The following is a 24,301-nucleotide window of genomic DNA, read 5'->3' as shown; positions in this document are numbered from 1 at the left end:
CCGGCGGCGGAGCAGCTCTTGCGGCCTCCCCTGCCCTCTTCCTTCCCCTTCCCGTCCCCTTTCCCTGCTTTTTTTTTTCCCCTTCCCGTGGCCCTGCTCGGCTCAGGGCCGGTGGGGGAAGCCCCCGCCTCGCAGCCGCTTTGCTCTCTTCTCCCCTCCACCCCCCCTCCTTCAGGAGAAGCGGCTGGGTGGGCTGTTAGGGGAGCGGTGTGCCCCGATGCCACCCTAAAAACTGCACTTCTGGCTGTGACACTGAACATCTTGTTGCCATTCCTATCGTGCTTTATGCCAAGCACCAGCCCAGCTCCGGTTAACCCTGCTGCCCAAAGCCTGGAGCCTCCCGCTGCGGGCTGACAGTGTTTGGGAGCCTTCCCCCTTGGGCGCTGAGGACGGGACGTTGCCTACCTAAAAATGCTGCGGTACTGGGGTGAGATCCCCGTTTCGTCCAGCCAGGCCAACCGCAGCTCCTTCGACCTGCTTCAGCGCGAGTTTCGCACCGTGGAAGTCCAGGACCCGCCGCTGCACCAGCCGTCTGCCAACAAGCCCCGGCCCACCACCATGCTGGACATCCCCTCCGAGCCCTGCAGCCTCACCATCCACACCATCCAGCTCATCCAGCACAACAGGCGGCTGCGCGGCCTCATCGCCATGGCCCAGGCTCAAAACCAGCAGCAGGCAGAGGGCATCAAGACTGAAGACAACGAGCCTCTGCCCTCTTGCCCGGCCTCCCCACCTCTCCCCGATGACCTGCTTCCTCTGGACAGCAAAACCCCCAAAATGCCATTTCAGCTGAGGCACAGTGACCCAGAGAGTGACTTTTACAGGTGTGTTGGTTGGTATTTCTTTGGGTTAGCTCGTGGCTGCAGCAAAGCTGAGTGTTTTTAAATATAGACATGGTTTTGTCAATTCCCTTAGGCCAAAGGGTCAAGCAGTTGTGTGTAGATAAAGAGTAAAATAAGCTTAAGAACTGAAAGGTTGAGAATTCTGCTGTGCCCATAACATGCGAGGTGTTTAAAACGAATGTGCCTTTGTTTTCTGTCTATAAAATGTGGATGTGTAGTGCTAATTCCTGTCTTGCTAGCATTTGTTGGCCCACTGCCACCACATTTCACCATGTTTGTCAGTATTTGGTAGTATGGTCAGATCTGGCAGTGAGTGTTGATGAAGGGAAATCCTCTCTCCAATGCTGGCTCCACCAGCCGAGGGCTGGAGAAGATGGAAATGAAGGTTGTGTTGCTTCTACCTCTGCAGTCAGTCTTTGACTGCTGCTGCCAGCTCCTCCCCATCTGCCCCTCTGGTGAGCACTGACTTCGCAAAGATGCGCTGCGTTTCTTGCAGAATCTCATGATACTTTGTAGGCTTAGCATTGAAATTCAGGGATTAATCCTCAGTGTTTCTAGATCAAAGACTGCTTCAGTGATCGTGAAGTAGGAGAGAACATGTTTTATTTCTTCAAATGGCAGAAAATCTGCGGCAGTAAAACATTTTATCAGTTAAATGCCTCAGAGCTTCAACGGCCTGAGGTAGCATAAAACACACTTTATTGTAAAGTGTCTGTTTTGGTAGCAGTGAGATTTAGTGCTGGTTTTGGAGGAACACCCTCGTCCTTCTGGGATGAATAAAGTAATTTGCCAAAAGGGGCGAAGGGAAATCCAGTCCTGTGAGTAAACGTCTGAGCCCTGTGACTCCTGCTCTTTCTGGGCCTGTGGTTTGTAGGACTGAGGCAGCCATGTGTACCTGTCCTCCCTGGTGGTTTCAGCTTAACTTTAATTTTCTGTGGCCCTGACTTTGTTCTGCAGGCTGCTGTCTTTTTGCTGTCCCTTGAAAGTTTATGAAGTGCGAGTAAAGAAATGTTATTTAACAGTCAACCACATGGGGGAGTTTAAGGACTAGATTGTGAAAGCTTGATAGACAATTTCAAAACAAAATGTTTTGTGGCTGACAGGGTGGATTTATAATGGGCCATGGTATAGACTAGAACTTAATTGTGTGCTTGCTAAACCAAACACATTTATGGTTTTCCAGGAGGCGAGCTTTTAGATTGCCATTGCATGTTTGTTCTTAACTGTTTTAAGACACTTTGATAACGTAAGAGTAGCACTTACTGCTTTATTTTACTGCTGTAACTGTAAGATCTGTTAGTGCTTAGCCTTAGTGTTTAAAACGATTTGGGGAAGACTATTCTTTCCCTTAATAAAACATGATATTACTTAGTTTTATGCTGCCTTCTTGTGTGTGATTGTCAGAGTTACAGAGTTAGTGTTAGACTAAACGCACATTGTAATTCTGTTTTCTTTGGCAGTAACGTGGGGCTCAGAAGCAGCATGCAGGTATATTTGAACATCGGAAGATAGGAGTTGCCAGTCCAAATTAGACCACAAGTTTCTTTAAAATGGCCATGTCTTCTTTTGTTTCCCTGTTATTCATTTTTGTCCTTTGACCCCACAGCCTCGTCTCTCTTTTTTGGCAGTACCTCCTGCCCCGCCCCATACCTGTAATCCCTGCTTCCCAAACCCTTTTTAGATGTAAAGGAGGCAGAACCTAATTTACTGCTATTTTTCAGTTGTTCTGGTCTTCTCAACCTCCCAGAAATCTGTACCAGCAACAGATTTAATTATGACACTGTTCCTTTTGTGCATTTTTCCAGGCTGTTGATAAATGTATTGGGGGGGGGGGGGAAATAAACCTTGACTCTGGCACAGATCCCTGAGGAAAGTCCTCGGCTTCACGGTGGAGATCTCGTATGTACTTGCCTGTTGATGGCTTTGGAGGGCTCTAGCAGGCTTGTGAAGCAGGTTTTCTATTTACAGAGCCTGTCTTGACTTGTCCTGAGTGTATCATCTTTACCCATTTGTCCTTGAATTCTGTTCTTATCATTTCTCTGAATTTCTCTGATGTGCCAGAATATATCGGTCTTTCCTGCCTGTAGTTCTTCAAATCTTTTCTGAAGCTATTGAAAGAAAATGTTTTCACATTTTCTACCTTCTGGTCCTCATGGGCCAGAGCAGTTTAAAGCACAAAGTGACTCACCACAGCCATTCAGATATTTCATCCTTGAATTTCTTTAGTGTTCCTGGGTGAATTGCCATCTGGTCCTGGTGATTTGCAACTGTTGATGTTACAATTCTTGGAGTACACAGTAGGGGATTAACGTTTGATTTTTGGCTGGTACAGAAACAGAAGGTAAACTTGAAGCATAATTGATGAGGAACGAGTAACTGTAAACTTGCAACCACCATTTCATCAGGGAACTCTTACCATAATATGGCTGCCAGCTCTTCCTTCTTCAGTGTTCAGCTTCCCCCTAACAGCATGGATCCATTGTCAGAAGAAACCTACTGATTATGTGGCTCTCCAGATGTTGTCTTTTTTTTTTTTGTGTGTATGTGAGTGGTTTCCTAACAGATTTCTCTGTTACTCTTTCATTTGTGTTGCTGACCACATCGTGTGTGTGCTTTGTATTGAAAGGTTATCTGCAGATCAAATTGGGATGTCACAGTGGGAAGACAGCTCATGGCAGAAGGTCTGCTAGTTAAATTTCTGTGCAGAAGTAGGGAAGTTGGTGGGATAGCAGGGCAAGCGTGGAGAAAGATTTGGAGCAGTGGAAATCAGAGCAGGCAGAACATGCTTATCCTGCTGGACAAAGCACTTCAGTTTAGCTCCTGAAGTGTTTAGTGTTCTGCATTGTCCCACTGGGACAACTTATCTTCCAAATGTTACCTGTTATCTGTTTGTATTATCTATCGAGCAGTTTGTTTGTCCCTGTGCATCCTTCTGTAGACATTGCTGGGATATTTGAAAAGAGGCTTATTCAGGATGCGGTGGAAAGAGGCCCTTTTCCAAAAGGAAACTTATTTTTCATTTTGAGTTGGTGTGCTCCATTCTCTATGCTCTCTGACAAGTATGATCTTGTTTTTCCAATCTTCTCCTTTATTATATTGGTGAAAGGTGGCTGTGAAGTAACCGTGGTGCACCTCATTTGGTAGAAATTCAACTCCACGATGCAGGGTTTCCTAAAACTGATGGGTTTGTAGGAAAAGAACCCCTCCCTCCATCTGCTGCTGGCTTATGCTTACCTGGGAGGGAGCAGAGCACTTCAGGTGAGCAGACCTCAGCTGTTGATCCTTGCATTGACTTAGCCCAAACACTTTCCCCTAACGGTGTTTGCACAGCAAATGGACCATGAGCTCCTTTTCTGTATGCAAAAGGGCTTTACAGGGGATGAGCTTGGGTGAGGGGATTGTAGTGCCTTTGGGGAGTGGCCTTGTGTCGTATTAGCTGGCTGAAAATTGAGTGTCTGTGTGAAGTTTCGTACTACAGCCTCTGTATGATCACCTCCACGTCAGACTTAACTGCCAATTTTATCTCTGGAGACAGAATTTTGGGGGTTAAAGCACTCTTGTTTTCTTGCAGCTACGTGACATTGGTAACACAGGCTTGGTTTTGGGTGGTTTTAGTTTTGGAAAGCAGAGGGTGACATTCTGAGTGGCGGTATCGGAAGGGTGCTTTTGGAGGTGCTGGGCATCGGGGTGAGGTCTGAGAGCAAGGCTCTTCACCTGTGACAATCTGGGAAAAGAAGCTTGCTGGTGCTTTTGGAGAAGGCTTGCCATTAGTCAGCTCCTCTCAACTTAAACGTGCCTGTTTCTGTTTATTTGCAACCTTATCAGGCGGCACCTGAAAGTTAAAGGAGATGAAGCAAAAATCATTTCTCATTTGTTGTTTTCCATTAACATCTATAGCAATATTTTAATTTTTCCTGTCTAATCAGGATTTTAATCATCTTCCTCTATTGTTTATCGTGGGAAACGAGAAATCAAGGGAAGAAAGAACAAGAAAAACAAAATAAAATTGATTGACCCCACCAAAAACAAGAGGTAGGAGTTGGATTTGAGTAGAGCACCTGAAATTTCTTTTCACTCTGTAATTGATTAGATTTCAAGTTGATTATATCCCTTTCAGCATAGTGACCTAGCTGCATTTTAATGCTGGCAATTAGTTTCTTTTCCTTTAGGAGTTTAAAAGAGAGATGACATTCTGCGCTGCTTCTGAGCGGCGAAATGCGTTGCTAAATGATCGTCCTCCACTTCAGACGTGGCTGAGTGTCCTGCTTGGGCTTGCCAAATTCAGTGTCTAGTTCAAGTTTGCCCGTAGTGTTTTGTGTGACTGGCAGACGGTCGATAATGGCTCTTTATTTCTGTCTGTATTAATGATAATGTGGTGTTCAGTGGTCTTGGTAGCATAAGCTGCTCTCAGCTAATGGCTAGTGGACAGCTAGGCTCATCCCTTGTGTTTAAAAAACAAAACTTTCCAGTTCTTAAGCATAAACATTGATGGTTGTTTTCTGGTTGTTTTTGTGTGATTTATTTATTTTTCCCTCTGTTATGACCTCCTTGTCCCAGTGCTGTGTGAGACATATGGCTCTTTGTGAGCTGCAGAAATCTGTCCCTGGGAGGTGGAGGGGAAAGTTAGGGAGATGGAAAAACAGCATGGATGACGCTTGGTTTATAAGGGAACTGGTGATCTTTTAATTCATTTTGTCAGGGCACCGGCTGTCTTCTTTCCATAGTAGTCATGTAATTGAGTAGGAATGGGGATGCGAGCTGTTCTCCAGCAAGTAATAACTGGGATGAATCCATGACTGGGATGCACACGCTGTTCTTTGTACCCACTTAGTAATAGTGTCATCTGCACCTCTCAACACGGTGTGATTTCCATCCCTCTGCCCCTTTCCTTCAATAAGCAGAAAGTGCTGAGCTGAGCTGGTGCTCTTGAAAGTGAAGCTCTGGGATTTTGGTCCTGATGGCTCCAAGTTTAACCTCCCATTTTCACTCCTCTGAAATGTTACCTTCTCTACTCCCGTGTTTCAGTGGTTTTCTGTAGGTCAGCTCTAAGGATAAGAGGGAGCTGAAGCTCTATGACCAAGCGGCTCAGTGAGGCTGAAGGGCACCCAATGCACCTGTTGGAGAAGCAGAGCAGTGAGAATTTTACTGAGACCAGTGTCGCCCTCTGTGCAAGTCACCAGTGCTGTCTGTGTGCTGTTTAATCAGGCTGTGGTACTGAGAAATTTGTGCAGCGTTAGGCAAATAGTGTACGGGGAGGGTGAGGCAAAGTCTCAGGGTGGGCTGGATGAGATGTTGGAAGAAATTGATCAGAAACAAATGAAGGGTGAAATTGTTAGCTTTCTTCAACTTATTGAAGCTGAGTGGAGTGGAAAAAAAAGTGACAAAATACCATACTTAGTAAAAATGAGACTTGATTTTTGACATCAGCATCTGAAGATGGTGTTACTGTTACAGGCAAGTAAATCATGTGTGTTTAATCGTAGGTCTGGAAATCTGGTGGAAGTTTACTTACATTTCTTGTTAAACTGTCTTGCCTCTTTTTTTTTTTTTTCTCCTATGTGGAATGTGTTAACTCATCTTGATGAAAAGTTTGCTTGCCTGACTGTAACTGAGTGGTGTTTGAAATGCTCGTGCCAGCTGTTCTGTCCTGCATTGTCACTCTTTCCCTCCTAGCAGCACAGAGAAGAGGGGCCTCAAGCCCAAGGGCAGGGAGTGCTGCTCTAAGGCAGGACCTCTCCAGGCTTCCCCCAAGGCTTTGTGTTCACTTCTCCTGTTACCTACAGGGTCCTGCTTTCAGCTTCAGGCTTCGTGACTATCAGAAGTAAGGGTAGGGAAATGGTCAGAATGGCTACAGCATAGTTTAGTGACATGTGGATAAAGATGTGCATGCTATTTCTTGCTTTTTATGTGTGTCCTTTGCATTATAAATTCAGATCTCGTCTATCCCAGAAGCCTTTGTATCTGACTGTTAGGCCTATGACATCAGAGATAACAAGGAAGAGAAATGTAATTAACTGAGAGGGGAAATGATTTGCATTCATGTTATTTAAAGTGCCTTTTTTTTTTTTTTGTTTGTGTCAAGGACCCATTTAATTCACATCTCCAGGAGAAAAGCTCTTGGGTGGGAAGGGAATTGCTTGAAGGTTCAAAAGATTTGCATCCCGTATTGATGAATCACCCAAGGATTCCTGTGGTGTTAGAAGTGAAAATGAGACTCAGCAGTGCTGATTTTGAGGGAGGGGGAAGAAGGGAAAGCAGATAAACCCACAGTAGGTAGGGTTCACGTGTAACGGGGGAGCTGTGGTGAAGCCCAGCCAAGTTGCTTTCCCTTTGTAGAGCACGTTAGTCCTGGCAGTATCTCTTGAATGGTATACTCAGTTTGGTTTTGGAGGCGTGCTATTTCTCTTCTCTTTGTCTTTCAGAGGAAAAGGGGAGCCCGTGACTGAGCTGAGCTGGTCCTCCTGCCGGCAGCTCCTCTACCAGTCCATGGCCACCATCCTGGCTCACACAGGCTTCGAGTGTGCCAACGAGAGTGTCCTGGAGACCCTGACAGACATCGCCCACGAGTATTGCCTGAAGTTCACCAAGCTGCTGCGCTTTGCTGTGGATCGGGAAGCTCGACTCGGGCACACGCCCTTCCCGGACGTCATGGAGCAGGTCTTCCACGAAGTGGGCATTGGCAGCGTGCTCTCGCTGCAGAAGTTCTGGCAGCACCGCATCAAGGATTACCACAGCTACATGCTTCAGGTGAGGAGAGTGGTAGGGAGCTGGCAGCACTAAGAAATGTAATAATGAAATAATTGCTTATTCCTGTAGCAACACTGAGGTGAAATCATATGAGAAACCCTCTTGGGTCATCAAGGAAGAGGGAAACGAGATGTTTTTTGGCAGGCATGAATGGAACACACAGGCTAAGAGTGCTGTGCTGATGGTTTGGGTTTAAGAGGAGGCCCCCAGCTCCTGAATGGCACAGAGTAAAATATCAAGTAGAAATAAAGTCAATAGTGACTGAATTTTCTGCTTTAACAGGATATTTGGCTGCTTACCATTTCATAAAACAAGTAAGCAGACAGAAATTGCTTAGGGGCACAGTGACTTGTGTTGGCTTTAAGTTAGGGGTAGCGCACTTAAGTGGTAAGAGTGTCGGGTAGTACTGCACGGATCTCAGATGTTGAACACGTGCTGCCTTCTACTCTAGAGGGCACTACTTCTGTGGAGAAAGGAGAGGAACTGTTAAATCCCCTAGTTTTTCTTGGTCTGGGTATTCTGTGAACTTAAATGTGCATTTTATTTGATTGATAGACTTGCAGAAGTGCAAGGACTTGATGTGTGAATTTTATTGATATTCATCAAGAAACAAGATTTGGATCAAGTAGGTAGCTCGAGACCAAAGGCAAAACCTGCCATGCCTAATCTTTCCCTTCTTTGTCATGTTATCTGAGAGTACCAGTTGATTCATTGTAGGGCAGCTCCTTTGTGCTCCTTCTTTTCCCAGGGTTTGCACCTTGTAGCTTACAGAGGTAGTATAAATCAGACACCTGTAAGTGCATGTAGTATGGAAATTGTGATGGCCTCTTGAGGTTTGTGCATAGAAATAACATCATCAAGCTCTGGCCTTGTTAAAAAACATTTTTGTTCAAAAGGACTGATTGCATTAGTTTAAATATACTCTCCTGTTAGAGGATTTTTTTTCCAGTTTTAAAGGTTATAAAGCAGTGAATGTAGTTAACAGTTGTATCCTGATACCCAGGTATTGTCTCCTGGAATTTGGACTGTCTGTATCATTTTGCTGATGCAATTCACTCATCTTGCAGCTGGTCATTGTCTTATTTGTTCTGTTCTTCATGTAGGGCTGAGATTCAGAGTAGCCTCTGTATTTGGAAGCATGTCTAGAAGGGGGGAAATAGGCTTTGCTATTCTTTTTTCTTTCTTGCTTCTGCTATTTTAAAAAAAAAAATGCCTTGGGCTTTTCTTCAGCTCAGTTCACTTAATGTCGGGATTCAGAGGTACAAACAAGTACCTGTTAAAGGCAGACTAAACCTGAAAAATCTTAATTTAATTGCTTAGAGTTATGTTTCTAGAAGCAAAAAGATTGTTCCGAATCTCATTCCTGCGTTTGTTTTGCTTGTCTGACTGGAGGAAACTGCGTTTTTTGCTGTGAGTGTGACAGAAGATAACTGGCCTTTGCTAGCAGTAACTACAGAAGCTAAGGAATATCTGATCTGCTTGTTTATTAGTGCTGGAGTAAAATTTAGTACTGATGGACAGGGGGAAGTCTTATAGGTAAAATCAAAGGGTAAGGCTGAGGTACTTTGCTCTTGCTTTTTGCTCCAGTTACATTTCTGGGCCTCATCATTTCTGTCTGTGGAATAAATCTGCACATATTTATCAAGCAGATGTGTTAAGGAATTCAAGCTCTTATTAAAGCCCCTTGATAAAGGATAGAAGGTGTTCTTGAAGGGGGAGAAAATCTTTTTTGTGCAGCTAAGTGTGTAGTTGTTCAGTCAGGTCAGGCATTAATAATACTCTGTGAGGAGTGCACACTGCAATGTAATTGTCATCAGAGTCTCTGAAGTCACTGTGACCTTTCTTGCCTCTTTTTCATCTCCACTGATCTTTAACAGGTTAGCAAGCAGCTCTCTGAAGAGTATGAAAAGATTGTCAACCCTGAAAAGGCAGCAGAAGACACAAAGCCAGTGAAGATTAAGGAGGAACCTGTTAGCGATATCACTTTCCCCATAAGTGAGGAGCTGGAAGGAGATCTGGCTTCTGGTGACCAGTCTCTGCCAGTTGGAGTCCTTGGAGCTCAAAGTGAGCGATTCTCTGCAAACTTGGAGGTAGAAGCTTCCCCGCAAACTTCAGGTAGAGGTTTGTTGCTACTGCTCATCTGTTTCATATGATCCTGTTTCTGTTTTTAATAGCAGATTCAAAGGTGGGGAAGGGGAGGGAGAAGAAATTCTTCCTTTTCAGTGGTAGATTTATCTAGGGGAGAAACACTTGCTTACTTTCTAAACACAAAAAGAGTCAAATATATCAATTACCAGGATTTGCTAAGTATTTACTCTGTTTGTGGATCCTGCAGAATGTGATGGTTTATATAACAGTAATTTTGGTGGGATGGTGGATGTTCTTAGTTTTGTTATTGGTGTGAGAAAGCCTGTTTCTCTACAGTGATGTCCCAGGGGCTTTGTTGTTGTTTTGTGTTTGCTGCAAATATGAGTACTGGTGTCTTTCTTCCTGTCTGATGTAACAGACAAAAATAACCTTTGGATTTCTATATCAAAAGAAACCAGAGTTTTATCCTGAAAGTCTGCTGTAGTTAGCTGCCCCCATGGAAAGCTGTATATTGGTGTTGAAGCACACTGTTGATGAGCATGGGACAAGCTGCTGTTGCTGCTGTTCCTTTTCTGAATCTATATGCAAGGTCTGTTCTCTCTACTATTCAGTAGAACTAAGTTTTATGGAAAACAAAGTTGGCATTCTTTATTTTATTTTATTTTTTTTATAGAACCATCTGAACTCTTCCAGCCCCTGCAGTAATTAGTGTTTCACTTTAAAAACATGATTAAAAACAACCAAGTTCTATTTATCTTTACTTATGCATTGTGTATTGAGGGGTGAGTGTACCTCTGTTAGTTTTTTTTTTTTTTTTAAATAGCATTCTGAGTTTAAAGAAAACAAACCCACACAAATCCATCTGATGTATTTCTGGAAGCTCATATTGTTTTCCATTGTACCTCTGAAATGTAAAGTGCTGGCACTTTTGAGGGGGAGGGAATAATGGGAACTGGTGTCCCATCTGGGGTTGCATGTGATTCATCTGGAAAGCTTGGTATTAGCCTCTACCACTTGAGACCCAGAGGTTAGCAAGATAGCTGTATCCTAAATGCTTCTTGCCTATCTGATACCAAATTGATGTTTTCTAATTAAGGATACAAGTGCTCTGTTCGTCCCTGAAAATCCCTCTTCACTTCACAAGGGCCTTTGGAAATCTCTTCACTGTAAGAAGTCACAGCCTAGAGCTGGGCAGGCCGGAGCATGTAATATCATGAGGAGGGAGAGAAAGCTGCTGCAGTGAGGACACCAGCATCTCGGATGTACAAGCATGAGGCCTGTAAGGAGGGTGGCAGCACAGCAGTATCAGAGGGCTAAGCTGTCATAGCAGCATTCCCTGTAGGGCACGTGTTCCTGCTGGTGCTAGAGGTTACAACTGTGGGCCAGCTGCTAATTGTAATGCAGCTGGGGAAGTAGAGGCAAAATTTGGCATTTTGTTCCTCCACCCAGCAGGATAACAACTCAAGGATTAGCTCATTTGTAAAGTACTCGGAGGCTGAAGTGCTTTGAAAATGAAATGTCCAGCGTCTCTGCTTAAGTACTGCTGGTCATTAGGGACACTCAGTGACAGGAGATGGAGCTGAAAGGGATGAGGTTGAGCAATGAAGAGCAATTGATGAGAGAAAGCAACAGTGAGGTTAGTGAGCACCTTTGATGATTGTGTGGACTGGAGCTGCAACTCTGTGGAACTGATAGCATTTTAATGATGTGTCCTTGTTGTTAAGAGGAATACATTCCCTTGTAATTAACATAAAAGGGACTTTTCATTAAGGCAACTGGACATCAGCAAGCACTTCAATTCTGGCTTGTTATCTAACTGCTGAGCCGACGTGGGCTGTGTTGTCTGCTACTGCCACAAAGGTCTCCTAAGCCCTGCTTTGAGCTAAGCTGCTTCAGAAAGTTCCTGACTCCTCCGTAAGGGAAAATTCACAGTACAAACGTGATGGGAGATTTCTTAGTGTAACTGCTGGTGATAAGGGGCTATAGCTAGTGGCATGCTGGTAGTAGGGAGTAGTGGTAGGCTGGCTCAGTACAAGAGGCTTGGTTGTGCTTTCAAACAGTTTGAGACACAAGGTTTAGAAAACTTGATAAAACCTGGCTTCTTAGTTTGTTTTATTTTCCATGTGAATTTAACCCCACGCTAGAGGGATCAGCTTTAAAAACGAGAGAAGATTTCAGGCGTTGTTCAGATTTGGGCTCATTAGGCCCATGTCAGCAAGGGGCCCAATTAGTGTGTTTTTAATAGGATTTTTGTCTCTCTTAAAACTGTAAATAAGCAGAAATAATGCAATCTATAATTACTGCTCTTGGGGACAAAACATTTGCTGTTTTCAGAAAGTATGGTTTCATAATCTTGTACAGAAAATCCTTTATCTTCTCAGATTGCATACTAGTCCAAATGTGAAAAAAACAAACAAAACCTATTACACCTGTGTGGATTGGCAAATCTTCCACTGTGGAATTAATTTAAAACGGGAAGGTTCCTTTTGTGTGTGTTTCTAGCCAGCTATGTGATAAAAACTTACAGTTGCTGCTGATCTGAGTTATGTCTGAACAAGTTTTAGAGTAGTTAAATGTTTATGGTCTATATTTTGAACCCTTCTGATTTCTAAGAAGGCATTGGATTTGTTATTTGCAGTGAATGTCCTCCCTCAGGTCTGTTACTCCTGGCTAGAAGCTAGGAGAAAAGAGCCACAAATGCCACAGTGAGCAGGGATTTGTTAGATTGCTAAGCCAACCTTCACAGGTGTCCTGAAAATGTTTGTTGTCCAAGATCCGAGCAGTTGTTATGGATTTTTTTACATTTATTGAATTTTACTATTTAAAATCCCACTGCCTATTCTGAGTTACACAATGCCAAGAAGGTACACAATCATAAAATAGTGGAGTTTTATCTAAGCCATGTTACAACGATGTTGATAGGATACATGCATGAAAAGAGTGCAGTGAGAGAGCAGGGAAGAGCAGATAGGGTGATGGTAGTTATCAAAGGAAAGTCATGCAAGTAACCTAGATAAAACGTTTGGTTCTCTGTGTTTTAATTGAACTATTTTAATCATTTTATAAAATCCAGGTGATTCCCTGGGCTCTTTAACCTCCTTCTTTAAAAAGGTGACCTGGGATTCACAGTCTGCTTGTTTCTAGACTACAGCCTCCTTGCCCCGAGTGCCCTAATACCCTTCCTCTGTTCCAGTAAACTACAGCACAAACTATTCTTGTGGTGAGCTGTCCTCTGGTAATGGGCAGGGTGTCCATGAGGCTGAGCCAAGAGGGTTTCTTTCTCTTCTGCTGAAGGGTGGATAAGATCTCCAGGTACAAGGAGGCAGGTTGGTGGCTGACTGCAGCTCTCTTATGCCCGTGTTTCAGTGCAGGAAGCTGTGTTTGAGACTGTTCATCTACCCAGTCCTCTGCCCTCTCCCCTCCCCTGCAGAACTAGCAGAAGTCCAGTGTGGTTGACAGCTGAAGGGAGACTGCCAAAGTTGCAGGGGATGACTTCTGGACTGCCTCCAAGTCCTGCTTGTACAGGGTCTAGCCCATGTGTTCGTGGCATGCTTGTTGAGATGCTCCTTCCTGGAGAGTGAAGGGAGCTCTGATTTCATGTTGTTTCTAAGTTGTTATTTCTCATGAAAAAAAAAAAAAAAATAATGGAGTGCTATGAAAGGATAGCATTGGATTTGCTGTGAAAGCATAGCATCATATTTTTTAGAGCTGCAACTGCTGGGTTATTAAAAAAAAAAAAAAAGCTGACTTTTATTTATTGTTTCACACTGCTTGGTATTTTCTTTTCCCCCAGCCTATTTCACTTGGAGCTTTGTTTTTACTGCTTTACCAGTGCTGCAGTCCCTTGCATCCACTTAGCATTTGTGATTTATCCTTTTACTCTATTACTAATGCATGCTTTTCCTTTCTCTAGGGGCTGAGGTGAATGCTTCCCCTCTCTGGAACTTATCACAGGTGAAAATGGAGCCACAGGAGAACGAAGAGGCCAATGTACATGGCCACGGGGTCCTAGGCAGTGATGTCTTTGAGGAACCTATGTCAGGCATGAGTGAAGCTGGGATGCCACAGAGCCCCAATGGCTCGGAGAGCAGCTATGGTTCTCATTCTGCTGACAGCCTGATGGGATCCTCGCCTGTCTTCAACCAGCGCTGCAAGAAAAAGATGAAGAAGATGTGAAAAGGGGCCTTTTTATTTAGTCCCAATGGATGTGAAATGAGCTAACAAAGTACTGTAGTGGCTATGATGTATAAACAGGGCTGGCCCTGCTGTATGAGGGACCTTGCATAAAATTTTTGAGAGGTTTGATGTATACTGCACTTCTTTTAGCTGGTTTCTGTACTCCGTCCTGGCTCATGAGGTTGAAGATCACCATATGTGTTTGGTGTCATGGCTTGTTGTGGCAGATTAATGAGGAAGTCACCAGCGGAAAGTAGCTCTGAGGAGATTTAAGTCACAGAGTTGTTGAATAATTTGGGTTGGAGGAGCCTCTTGATGTTTTTGGTGTAGACAAACCAAATAGAGCGGGTTGCTCAGGGCCTTGTCTAGCTGAGTTTTGATTTTCTGCAAGGATGGCAAGACCAAACTTCACTAGGCAACATTTTCTAGTATTTGACTACCCTCACAGGGGAAAAATATATATATTACATCTAGCTGGAATGTTCAGTGTTTGATCTTGTGGTCATTGCCACTCGTTCTGTCACTGTTCATCTGTGAGTGGAGTCTGTCTAATCTGTGCATTAAGTGGTTGTAAACAGTGAGGTCTCTTTCTAGCTTTCTCTGTTCTTATGTCTGAAGAAACCAAGCTCTCTTAGTCTTTCTTTGTCCTGTACTAGAGTTTCCTACCCATCTTAGTGGCCTTCCTACAAAATTGCTGCAGTGCCCTTCCTGTAAGGGGGCGCACAAAAGTGGATGCAGTCCTCCAGATGCAGTCTCACAGGCACTGTGTAGGTAGAAATGCTTTCCCTCAATGTGCTGGTCACACACTTGCTAACTGTTGCAGGCAACAAGATCATCTAAAGTTGGGTAATTTCTCTGCCTGGGAAGCCTTCACTTGTGGTGACCTGGCAAAGATGCTGGAGGGTGGTCTCATAGTGCTGTCAGCTAGCTCCTTTAGTGCCTTCATATGCATCCTGTCTGCTCGCCTGGAGCTGTGAATGTCCAGCTGGCTGAAGTTCTTGTTAACTCAGTCTTCCTCTACATAGGTGGTGCTTTGCTCCCATGCACTCCTAATAGACCCAGGGACCTTGCAGGCCTGAGGGCAGACCTTCCACCTAAGTGAGAGCGTTGAGTGGTGGTAAGTATGTCAGCCTGAAAGTACAAAGCACTGCCTTTGTTACCAGGCGTCTGCACTGTTGGACAGCAAACCTGCATTTTCTTTAACCTTTCTTTTGCTTCCAGTGCACTTAGAAAAGGTATTCTTCACATTTCTTACCAGTATTGACTGCAGCTGAACCTTGGCTTTCCTAACTGTCTGTGCATGCCTGGGCTGTGTCTTTGTTTGCCATCAGCCGGCCCATCCTCACCTCTACCACCGTGTATTTTTTCATGTACATTTGAGCTCAGTCAGGATTTCCTTTATCATCTGTGCTGGCCTTCTGTCATGCCTGCTTTACTTTCTGCTCATCAGAATGGACTGTTCTGTTACCTTCAGAAAGCAGTTTTTGAAGACTGTACTCTTGGCCACTTTGGGATGCTAGGGCTGTCCCTCATGAGCTCCTACAAAGATGTTTCTCAAATAAACCAAAATATGTTGTCCTGAAGGTCCAGAGCTCTATTCACCTTATACACATATCAAGATTGTAAATGCCACGATCCCATGTTTGCTGTAGGCAGTACCTTCACATTCTCCACCAATTCTTCCTTCTAACTAACAAGTCCAGCAGAGCTTTTTCCCTATTTGATTCCCTGATTGCTTAATCAGGGAAGTTGACAGACAGCTGTTTAAGGCAGGATTTTCCACAGAGAGTGAAGCAGCGTTTATTGTTGGTATGAGCCAGTACTGGCAATGCAAGCTTTTCCTTCACTCTTATTAAATTGAGTGTAGGAACTTCAGGCCAGCTGAGGTTTCCTATTCAAAGTTGCTATCTTGACAACTTAGTCTGAAACAGAATCTATTTTGTTGTTTGCTTTCATGGCTCAGCTGACTGATGACAATTTTTTGTTCCGCGCAGTCCTCAGTTGATCAACTCAGTCTTTAACTTGATTCAGTGAGTATCTCTCAAAAAAGCTAGAATGAACGTGAATCAAGAGTGAACAGCCACTTAAACTGGCTTTATACCTGTAACCCATTGGGATGTCTGAGGGAGATTTACCAGACCTCCCATTTGTCCTTACAATTGCAAGTTTATCTTTTGAAAGAATGAGCTCCAGGCATAGTATTTCTTGTTTCTGTATAACACGCCTAGCCTTAATTCTTTTTTTTTTCCTAACTGTATTTCTCTTCTATTTTATAGAAGTGGAAGACAAACATTAAATTCTTCGATGTCTAATAAGAATGTGTGACTACAGGCTTTTATGGACAGTGGAGTTAAAATTGCCCGTCAGTTTTAAAGGCTCCTCCTGGGAGGTAAATTGTAGCTATTTGAAGCCTAGTCAGTAGTTGAACAGAGGACCAGTGTATCAGGAAATCTCTATTTTGATTCCCTTTGAGTCACCATTAGGGAAGCTGCAATGTCCCTGTTTTCTCAGCTGTAAAAAGAATAATAGTATTTGCCTCTTAGATGTGTGCTGGAGACTTATTTTCTTTAAAACAAAACTACTTTATTCCTTGAGAGTTTTGTGAGAGCTGTGAGCTCTCACAGGGGTCGGACTGTTGCTGGCTGGAATATGCTTTGATGGACGCTGAAATGTTAGTGACCTATGTGACATCAGTTGTAAGCAAAACTGCTTATCAGAAAGAAGCACAGCACAGTTGTGCTATTCAACTGCCATGATACAAGGAAGGCATTTTGGGTGGTGTCCTTCCACTGAGCTTTAGATATCTGCATCTAGATTTGTTGCTCTGGGCCCCATCTGCAGCTAAAGAGGAATAGTCACTTTTAGGAGAGTGTTCATCTGACCTAGATGTAGAAGTCTAAAGGAGGTCAGATGAGTGGTGTTCTGCACGTGTCTGGTTTTCCACTGTGTGCCAACAAAGTGAGTTCAACCTGACTACCTCAGCTGAAGACATCCACGCCATCAGTATCTTCATGAAGTGACCTGACTTTAGCTCTCCCTGTCTGGGAATCAGAGGAGACTTGGTCCTGCTGGGCAGCTGCTTTTCTTCTACACGTTCAGTAGTGCTTGGTGTTGAAATTGCAGTACCAATCTAAAAGCAGCCTGCCTGTCTTACCTACAACAGCATATCCAGGGTTCTCCACTACATGCATGATGTGCTAGACCTGGGCCTCAGGTTCAGCCTGGTTTGGCTCCTGTGCCTGTCTTTGATACTGAATGAGAACACCTGTAAATTGGGCCTTGCAGCAGAGATGCTTTGCCAAGCTGTTGTAGTTAAATATTTTTGAGTCTGAGACATCTAAGCGAAGTCCCTTGCACCCTTTTCAGGAGCTGGAGGACTGAGTGGCTGCTGTCAGCATCACTTGCTCATTTGCAAGACTTCAGCTGGGCTAAAAACGAAAATCTGGTGCTCTCCAGGGCTTTAGCTAAACCTCTTAAGCCTCAGTCTTAAGTGCTTTCTTTATATTGCTCAAGTACAGGTGCTCTGTCTTACTTCTAATCGTGATTTTGTATTTCACATCCCCTTTCCACACCCATCTTACCCTGTAACACACGCTCTGCAACAAGCCAAGCCTGAGTGCTTCAAGTGTTTAAATACAGTGGAAATTCACCCTCTATTGATTCAGCTGCGTTGTTGCAATGTAAGAGAGATGTGTTATTGATTCTCTTTAGGATGCTTGCTTATGCAGAGATTAGAAATGCATCAGCATAGCTTGTACATTTAAAAAGTGATTGCAGAGTAAAATCTGTACCTCCTGTTCACCACTATGCTGTGTTGCTTCTGGCATTTGTATGCTGGACACTTCCTTTTGTGCATGTGGAAGCTTCACCTTCTGGGTGAGCCCTTCCCTTCTGATCATTTGCAGGCCTTAGATTTACAGGGGTGTTCATCATGCGTGAAATAGTGAAATTTCAAATGTAGCTCACCAGCTCAGATACAGACCATGTGCTTTTCTGATGAATCAAATAAGATTTTACTAGGTGTTGATGCAGCCTTGGACAGCTAGCAAGAAGTTCATTGACCATGTAATCCCCAAATTTTAAGCCACACTGAGATTATGCAATGGTTTGGAATGAAGCTGTGCTCTCAGAGTTGTTTTTTTTTTTTTTTTTTTTTTTTTCTGTTCCTGTGTAAAGTACTCTGCTGCCCTACCTGCTTCAGAAGTTTGTCATTTTGTTGGCTCTTTCATCTTTCTGCCTTCCCTTTCCAAAGGTACACAGATGGCAAATTGGAATATTGAGTGTTGACTGCATCCATGTCCAGTGGCATTGATGTCTTCAGGGATTTATTTTGCTGTGATTTAAATTGTTGGTAACTGTGATATCAATTTAGAGAGCAAGATCTGTGAATTACTAGGCTTTTGAAGTATTTTGCATGGGAATGATACAGGATTATTGCAGATGAGAGAATGCTATGTATCATATTCCTTTTTCCCTCTAGCAATACCTTTTCATTCCTTTTGAAGAGTTTTGCCTGGCATCCAGCAAAGTTCACTGTGTAAACATCAGTGTGACAACTCCAGTGTACACTTGTAAGTCAGACTGTGCTACCTAGCGATTTAATTCCAACACCATCCATACTAATTTAAATATGCATAATGCTGTGCAGAAAAAGATGTTTCCTGCATAGAAATTCACAGCTGAAAAGGAAAATAGGAAAATAAGATTAGGTAGGGTAGGTGAGGCCAATCTGATTACGTGCTGAATTCTGAGACTGATGCACATGTTATGTGCAAAGGGTATTTTTAAGTAAAATGTTTTTTGTACATGCATGTGAGTGAAATATGTAACTTTGCTTCTGTTTATATGCAACAAAATTGCTGGGAAATACTTCTTTCTCTCTCTTTTTTTTTTTTTTCCTTTTCTTCCTTGCTCTCCTGGAGAGAGTTTCTTTGTAATTAAGAAAAAGTCTAAGAAATAAAAATTGTAGATGTTTCGTGTGGATTTTTTTGTTTGCTTTAAAGCACGGTATAGTGAATACAAAGTCTTGGAGTTCCTATCGTGGAATTTGGAACAGACATTTTGCAGACCTGAATATGCTACTGACATGATATTGGTGTTAATATCACAACTAGGCAGGTGAGATATTATTCCAGGATGGAGCTGGAGAAACTGGAAGTCTTATTTTTCATGGGTGCCACTGCCAGTGAGCCCCAGAAGACAGATTGGTACCACGATGCTAGTATTGGTATTCAACTAGCATAAACATTTTGATATTCTACAACAACTACTACTTATATTATCAGACTATGTACAAGTCTACTTGTTCTACATACTCTTTAAAAAAAAAAAAAAAAAAAAGACTGATTTAGACTGCAGTGACTGAAGAAGAGGGTATTTTCCCTTCTGCTCTACCTGTTCCAGTAGAGCTGAGGAGTGAGGTTTCAGATAGAGGCCCACGGTACCTGGCTGGGTGAGAGGGAGCACTAACAGTAGCACTGCCCATCTCCCCTTTTCCTGAAACTAGTCTGTCCACACAGCTGCTGTCCTCTGAAGCGTGCAGTACTGAATTAATTCACCCTGTCCAAGGGGAGCCTGGGGTGTGCTTTGCATTTCCCTGACAGTGCCTGGGGGGAAAAAGACAGTAATCACCAGTTCCTATTGCACCCTGCTGGATTAAGGCATGAGCCTCCTTCTGTCCCAGGTTTATGTCCCTTTACTCTAGTGACTTGAATGTCCCTGTGCTGTATCACCTCTGTCCTCGAGCCAGTAGGCTCTCGGTGATCCTCTGAGTCACGGAAGATGTTCTCAGCTATGTCCCCATGGACATCTTGTGGGGGGGGCGGAATGTGTGTGTGTTCCTCTTTCCCTTTCAAATGTGCTGTGTTCTGCTGTCCTGCTGCCTGGCAATTCAGGGCTAGGCCCTGCAGCTGTGAAGAAGATACCTAAGCCTGTGCCCACCAGCCTGACATGAAGTGCCCTCTGTCCTGCAGTGTGCCCCTGTCGGCTCTGGAGAGGGCCCCGCTTCCAGTACCACAGCACAGGGAGCAGCTCTGTGTTGGGCTGTGCTGCCGCAACCCTGATTCCACCAGCTTCTGTGAGACAGAGCAAGGGATGGCCGAGAAGGTCTCAGCAGGGCACCTGCCAAGCTTTCTTGTGCCTGTGACTTTTGCCCTCTGCCCAGCTGAGATGTGCTGGGGCTGGTGGTCCGCCGGGCTCGTGGCCGCATGGTGGTGCTGGCCGCACGCCGCGCAGGGGGTGCCAGCAGCTGCAGAAGCATCCTCTCCCCTCCCCAAAAAATTCTCCAAACCCCAAACCATGTCATTTTTCACGGCGTCTTTTATATCGGAGATTAGAATCGCCTCTCTTTGTTGCTATGGGAACGCTCGAGTGAAAGAAAACGACCTCATTATGATTTACGATGAAATCTCCTTCGGGGTGGGCTCGCTGCCCCCATGCCCTTACTGTAGGGCGAGGGGACGCCCAGCCCCGCTGTGGGGATCTGGGGAGGTGAGGGGGTGCTTGCCCACCTTTGCACCCACCCTCTGTGGTTTGTGGAGCTCTTGGGCTCTTCTTCCCTTTGGGCTTGGCAGGTCAGAAACAGCCCCTGCTGCTGGAGCAGCCCCTTCCCTTGAAAATCAGCTCATGAGTAGTAGCTGCATCGCTTCTGTGCCAGGGCCACGTGTGCCTTTGCTCTGGGAAAGTCACTGCAACAAGAACAGGGCCCTGTCAGCGAGCTGGACCAGTGGCTTGGATGCTGTGAGGGGTCTCTTTCTGCTTCTGGTGCCTGGCAGGGCCCTGGTGTTCTTTCTGTGTGTTTTTTCCCTGAAACCTTGGCTACTGCTCCTGAGCCCAAACTGTCCCTGGAGCTTTGCCTCACCCTCAGGTGGGATAGTGAGCTGTGAGGAGACTGAATTTTCAAGTCATGTGCTGAGCTAATCAGGGCTGTTATTAGCACTGAGCACGTGCTGATGGACCTGTGAGAAGCCGCGGAGGTTGGTGAGACATAAGCAGCTACATCCAGGACCTGCTGTGAGTGCTGGTGGCTCTTCTCAGCCGCTCCAGCCTGTTGAAACTGGACAAACTGGTGGCCCAGCATGGCAGCGTGTGGCTTCCAGCTCCAGCACAAAGCTGTGCTATCCCTGGTGCCTCCATGCTGCAGGACAGAGAGAGGCCAGCAGGCTGGAGGGGCTCTGCTGGGGCCTGCAGTCTCCCTTTTTGGCAAAGCTCTTTGGGAACGATCTGCTAAACAGAAAACAAGGCCTCCTGACTGCCACTGCACCTCCTTCTCCTCTTCACTAAGTACTGGGGCACATTTTATAACTAAAGGTCTGTTTTTTCCATTGGGTTGTACTCAGGAAAATGTCTCCACCCAGCTGCTACTCCTCCAGCATCCCTCAGGGAGCGCAGTCCTCGGGCAATGAAAGGTTTCAGCACGTGAGGAGAGGAGCTTGAACACCCTGTGCACACCAGCTGGGAGCCTGTGTGTGCTGCCACACTTCCCCACAGCTGGCTCTTGCTAAGCAGTAACCCCATGAGAGCTCTGCACATGGAAGAAGCTTGGCCTTTCTGGGCTTCACTTTCAGAGCAGTGCAAAAAAGGCTGGAAAAATGACACCGTTTGCCAATACTAGCACAAATAAGCAAATAGGAAAAGCAGCCTTTTTCTTGTATTCATTTATTTTTTCCCTTTTCTTTTCATATTATTTTCCAACCTGGGAGCAGCCACAATATTGGTTTTGGCATTCCTGATCTTGCTGGAGGAAATTTAGTGTTCCTGGTAAGTGGGACGTGTCTGCTGCTGCTGCAGCTGCTTTGAAGAGAGCGATGCTGAACATTTAGCAAAACCCCTTTTCATCTGCAAAGCCCAGTACTGAAAAGACTTAAATGAATGCAACCAGACCAGTTTAACACTGTCGTCCCCCATTGTTATTCTCTTGACTCTTGTAATACCATAATTTTGCTATTATTTAAGTCAATATAAACTCTTCTATTGTACAGCAGTCCTGAATTTCTCTAGCAAAGAAAAGAAACAAGGAATCCAATTGCTGGTTACTCTTCATGACTAAAGAGAATAACATGGAATAATTCTAACCTAAAAAGCTTGGTATCTGAAACCATCTTCTGAGACTTCCTTATAGCTCATAAAAAAACAAAGATGCAGCTCGACTTCCCCGCATCATGGATGGCCACATTGAAAGTAGAGTAGTTGCATTTATAGTGTGCTATCTGAATTAAATTTGTCTGTTATGGCTGAGATGTCCCAGCTCTATTAACTATAGGTGCCCCATAATACAGAGCATTTTTAAACACGTAGGTAGGATAAACCATAATCGTTTGTCTACTGAATTGATTTTATAGAGGAAAAGAGTGAGCAAACCAGATACATCTCTTTATATCCAAATCTTCCACTAAGACTTCAAAGAAACTGTAGAAATTAAATGAATAAAAAGATGCTCTCCTTTATGTATTCAGATCTGCTAGCCTAAAGCTCAGAGACTTCCCTGCACTCATTTCCAATCTTTAAAAAATGAGCTTTGCACAACAGATCCGTGGGAGCTCCACAGCTCTCAGCAATGATTTCTTTCCCTCTTCTCACTGTGCCTTGCAATGCTGTTGGCATTCTCAGTTTTGATAAGCTGTGCTCTTCTTGGTTTGGGTGCAAAAGGAACAGAATCCTCCCTACAAAAGGCACTAATTAATGGCCCAGTCCTCCCAGGTGTACCCGAAGCAATAGGGAATTAAAGATGCCTGGCCTTGCAACTGCAGGCCAGAAGGGAGGATGCTTGTTGGCCTGGCACAGACCCTTGAGCATTGACTCTATTACTCTGCTTTATAAATTCTGCATGAGCCTGGCATCTTACAGAGTCTTCAGTAGTTTCAGATCCTATGGATACAGACTAGGGTGCTGTCTGTGTATACTTCTAGGATATTTTAATGAGACAGAAGTAATTTTGCAGAGTCATGATGCAAGTAGATGAGTACCCATGAGTGCCAGTGTGGGACTGTGAAAGAGCTGAAGTTTCTTTTTCTGAAAGGCAGATGGAAGAGACGGTGACAGTCAGCACAGAAAATCTGTGAGCAGCCTCACTTGGAGGGAAAGCTTCAGCTCTTGGAGTGCCTATTGAAAATTCGTACAGTGGTGAAGGATCTAAAAGTGAAAAGAAAGGCAGTGAAGAGAGAAAGATGAGACAAATTCTTCTAGGAACTGTAAAAGTTAAAAATGACAAGTTTTGATTTCTCTATCCCCCATTGCCCTGAATCCAGCTGCATCTCTGAGACTTCAGTGATTCAAAGTGACCTAAGAAACTGAAGAGAAGGAGAGAGCAATCTATGTAGGTATGTATTTGACAAATGCTGATACAGTTAGTATTTGTGTATGTACTTATCTATGCGGAGATGTACCTACCAGATATATATATGTGGCTTTGCAGTTACCATCCTATCATTTATAGCTCCTAAAGGATTCTGAATACTTCCTTCTTCTGTAAGCACGTTGGCTTTGTGGGATGTGTGACCACAAGGGTTTTGGGTGCTTGAGATAACCATGTGGTGCTCCTCGCCTTTCATCTAGCAATCTAGATAAGCCCACATAATTTTAGGTATCTGAACAACAGGGTGTGGCTGTGCTGTGAATTATGTGTGTACCTCAATGCTTTTCTGGATAAGAGCTGTACAGCAGAGTAATAAGCAAAATTTAAAAAAGCTCATCGTGCTAAATTTAGATCAGGATCTGCAGTTCATCTCTCTGGGCACCTGATGCCTCTAGCTAACTGGCACGATTGGGCTGCTCCAGGAATGATTTCTATGTTCCACCGATCTGACAGCACCCGTCTTTTTCATATACACAAGTGTCCATATCACTAAATCACCTCTGCCATCGTTAGTGCTAATTGGTTCCCTTGCTGTACCCTCAGAGAAATGTGAAAAGCCTGGATGGAAGCTGAAGGCCCATCTTCCCACCAAACGGCACTGCCACACGTTCCTGGGACAGCCCATGAATATACAACAACTTCTGCAATCATGTTATGTGCTCTGGTCTTGCTATGGAGAGGCTCTCAAAATCTAGGGCTGTTACTCTTGTCATGCTCTGTCAGGACTGAGCTTGCCCACACAAAATTAATGCAAAGCTTGCTAGCCATTAGCAATGATTTGGTTTCAGCCACATTTTTTATTTTCATTTTTAAATTTTTTCTAATGGATGCTCATCTGTGTAGCCTGGTGCTCTGGGCAGGATCTGGTCCCTGGTAGAAAGGAGAGGCAGAACTGGGACATGAGGGGAGTGGGAGCACGGGCGGGTGATGGCACGAAGCCTGACTTTTTTTACAGAACACACACCCCTCATTTAAGCTGTGGCATGCTTTCTTTTATGTCATATCCTGTGATGGATAAAGCAAAGTTAATAAGTTCTTGGCATACTGAACAGAGCACATGCAAGAGTCGGTCTTTTTACAAAAAATTCTGTTTCAA

At 44.2% G+C, this 24,301-nt stretch overlaps 1 protein-coding gene across 1 annotated transcript; it reads left to right on the top strand.

The window, feature by feature from the left end:
* The first annotated feature begins 98 nt into the window (after positions 1–98).
* SUPT7L (SPT7 like, STAGA complex subunit gamma) lies at positions 99–18,834 on the top strand. Its single transcript, XM_084284861.1, has 4 exons — positions 99–824; positions 7,265–7,589; positions 9,467–9,704; positions 13,591–18,834. Exons 1-4 carry the CDS (start codon positions 412–414, stop codon positions 13,851–13,853), a joined length of 1,239 nt encoding a protein of 412 aa, XP_084140987.1. The 5' UTR covers positions 99–411; the 3' UTR covers positions 13,854–18,834.
* The last annotated feature ends 5,467 nt before the right edge of the window (positions 18,835–24,301 follow it).

The sequence above is a fragment of the Netta rufina genome, assembly GCF_964035555.1.
Source record: "Netta rufina genome assembly, chromosome: 3".
Taxonomy (NCBI): domain Eukaryota; kingdom Metazoa; phylum Chordata; class Aves; order Anseriformes; family Anatidae; genus Netta; species Netta rufina.
Note: the sequence above shows the minus strand (reverse complement) of the source record. Positions and strands in the feature narration are given on the sequence as shown.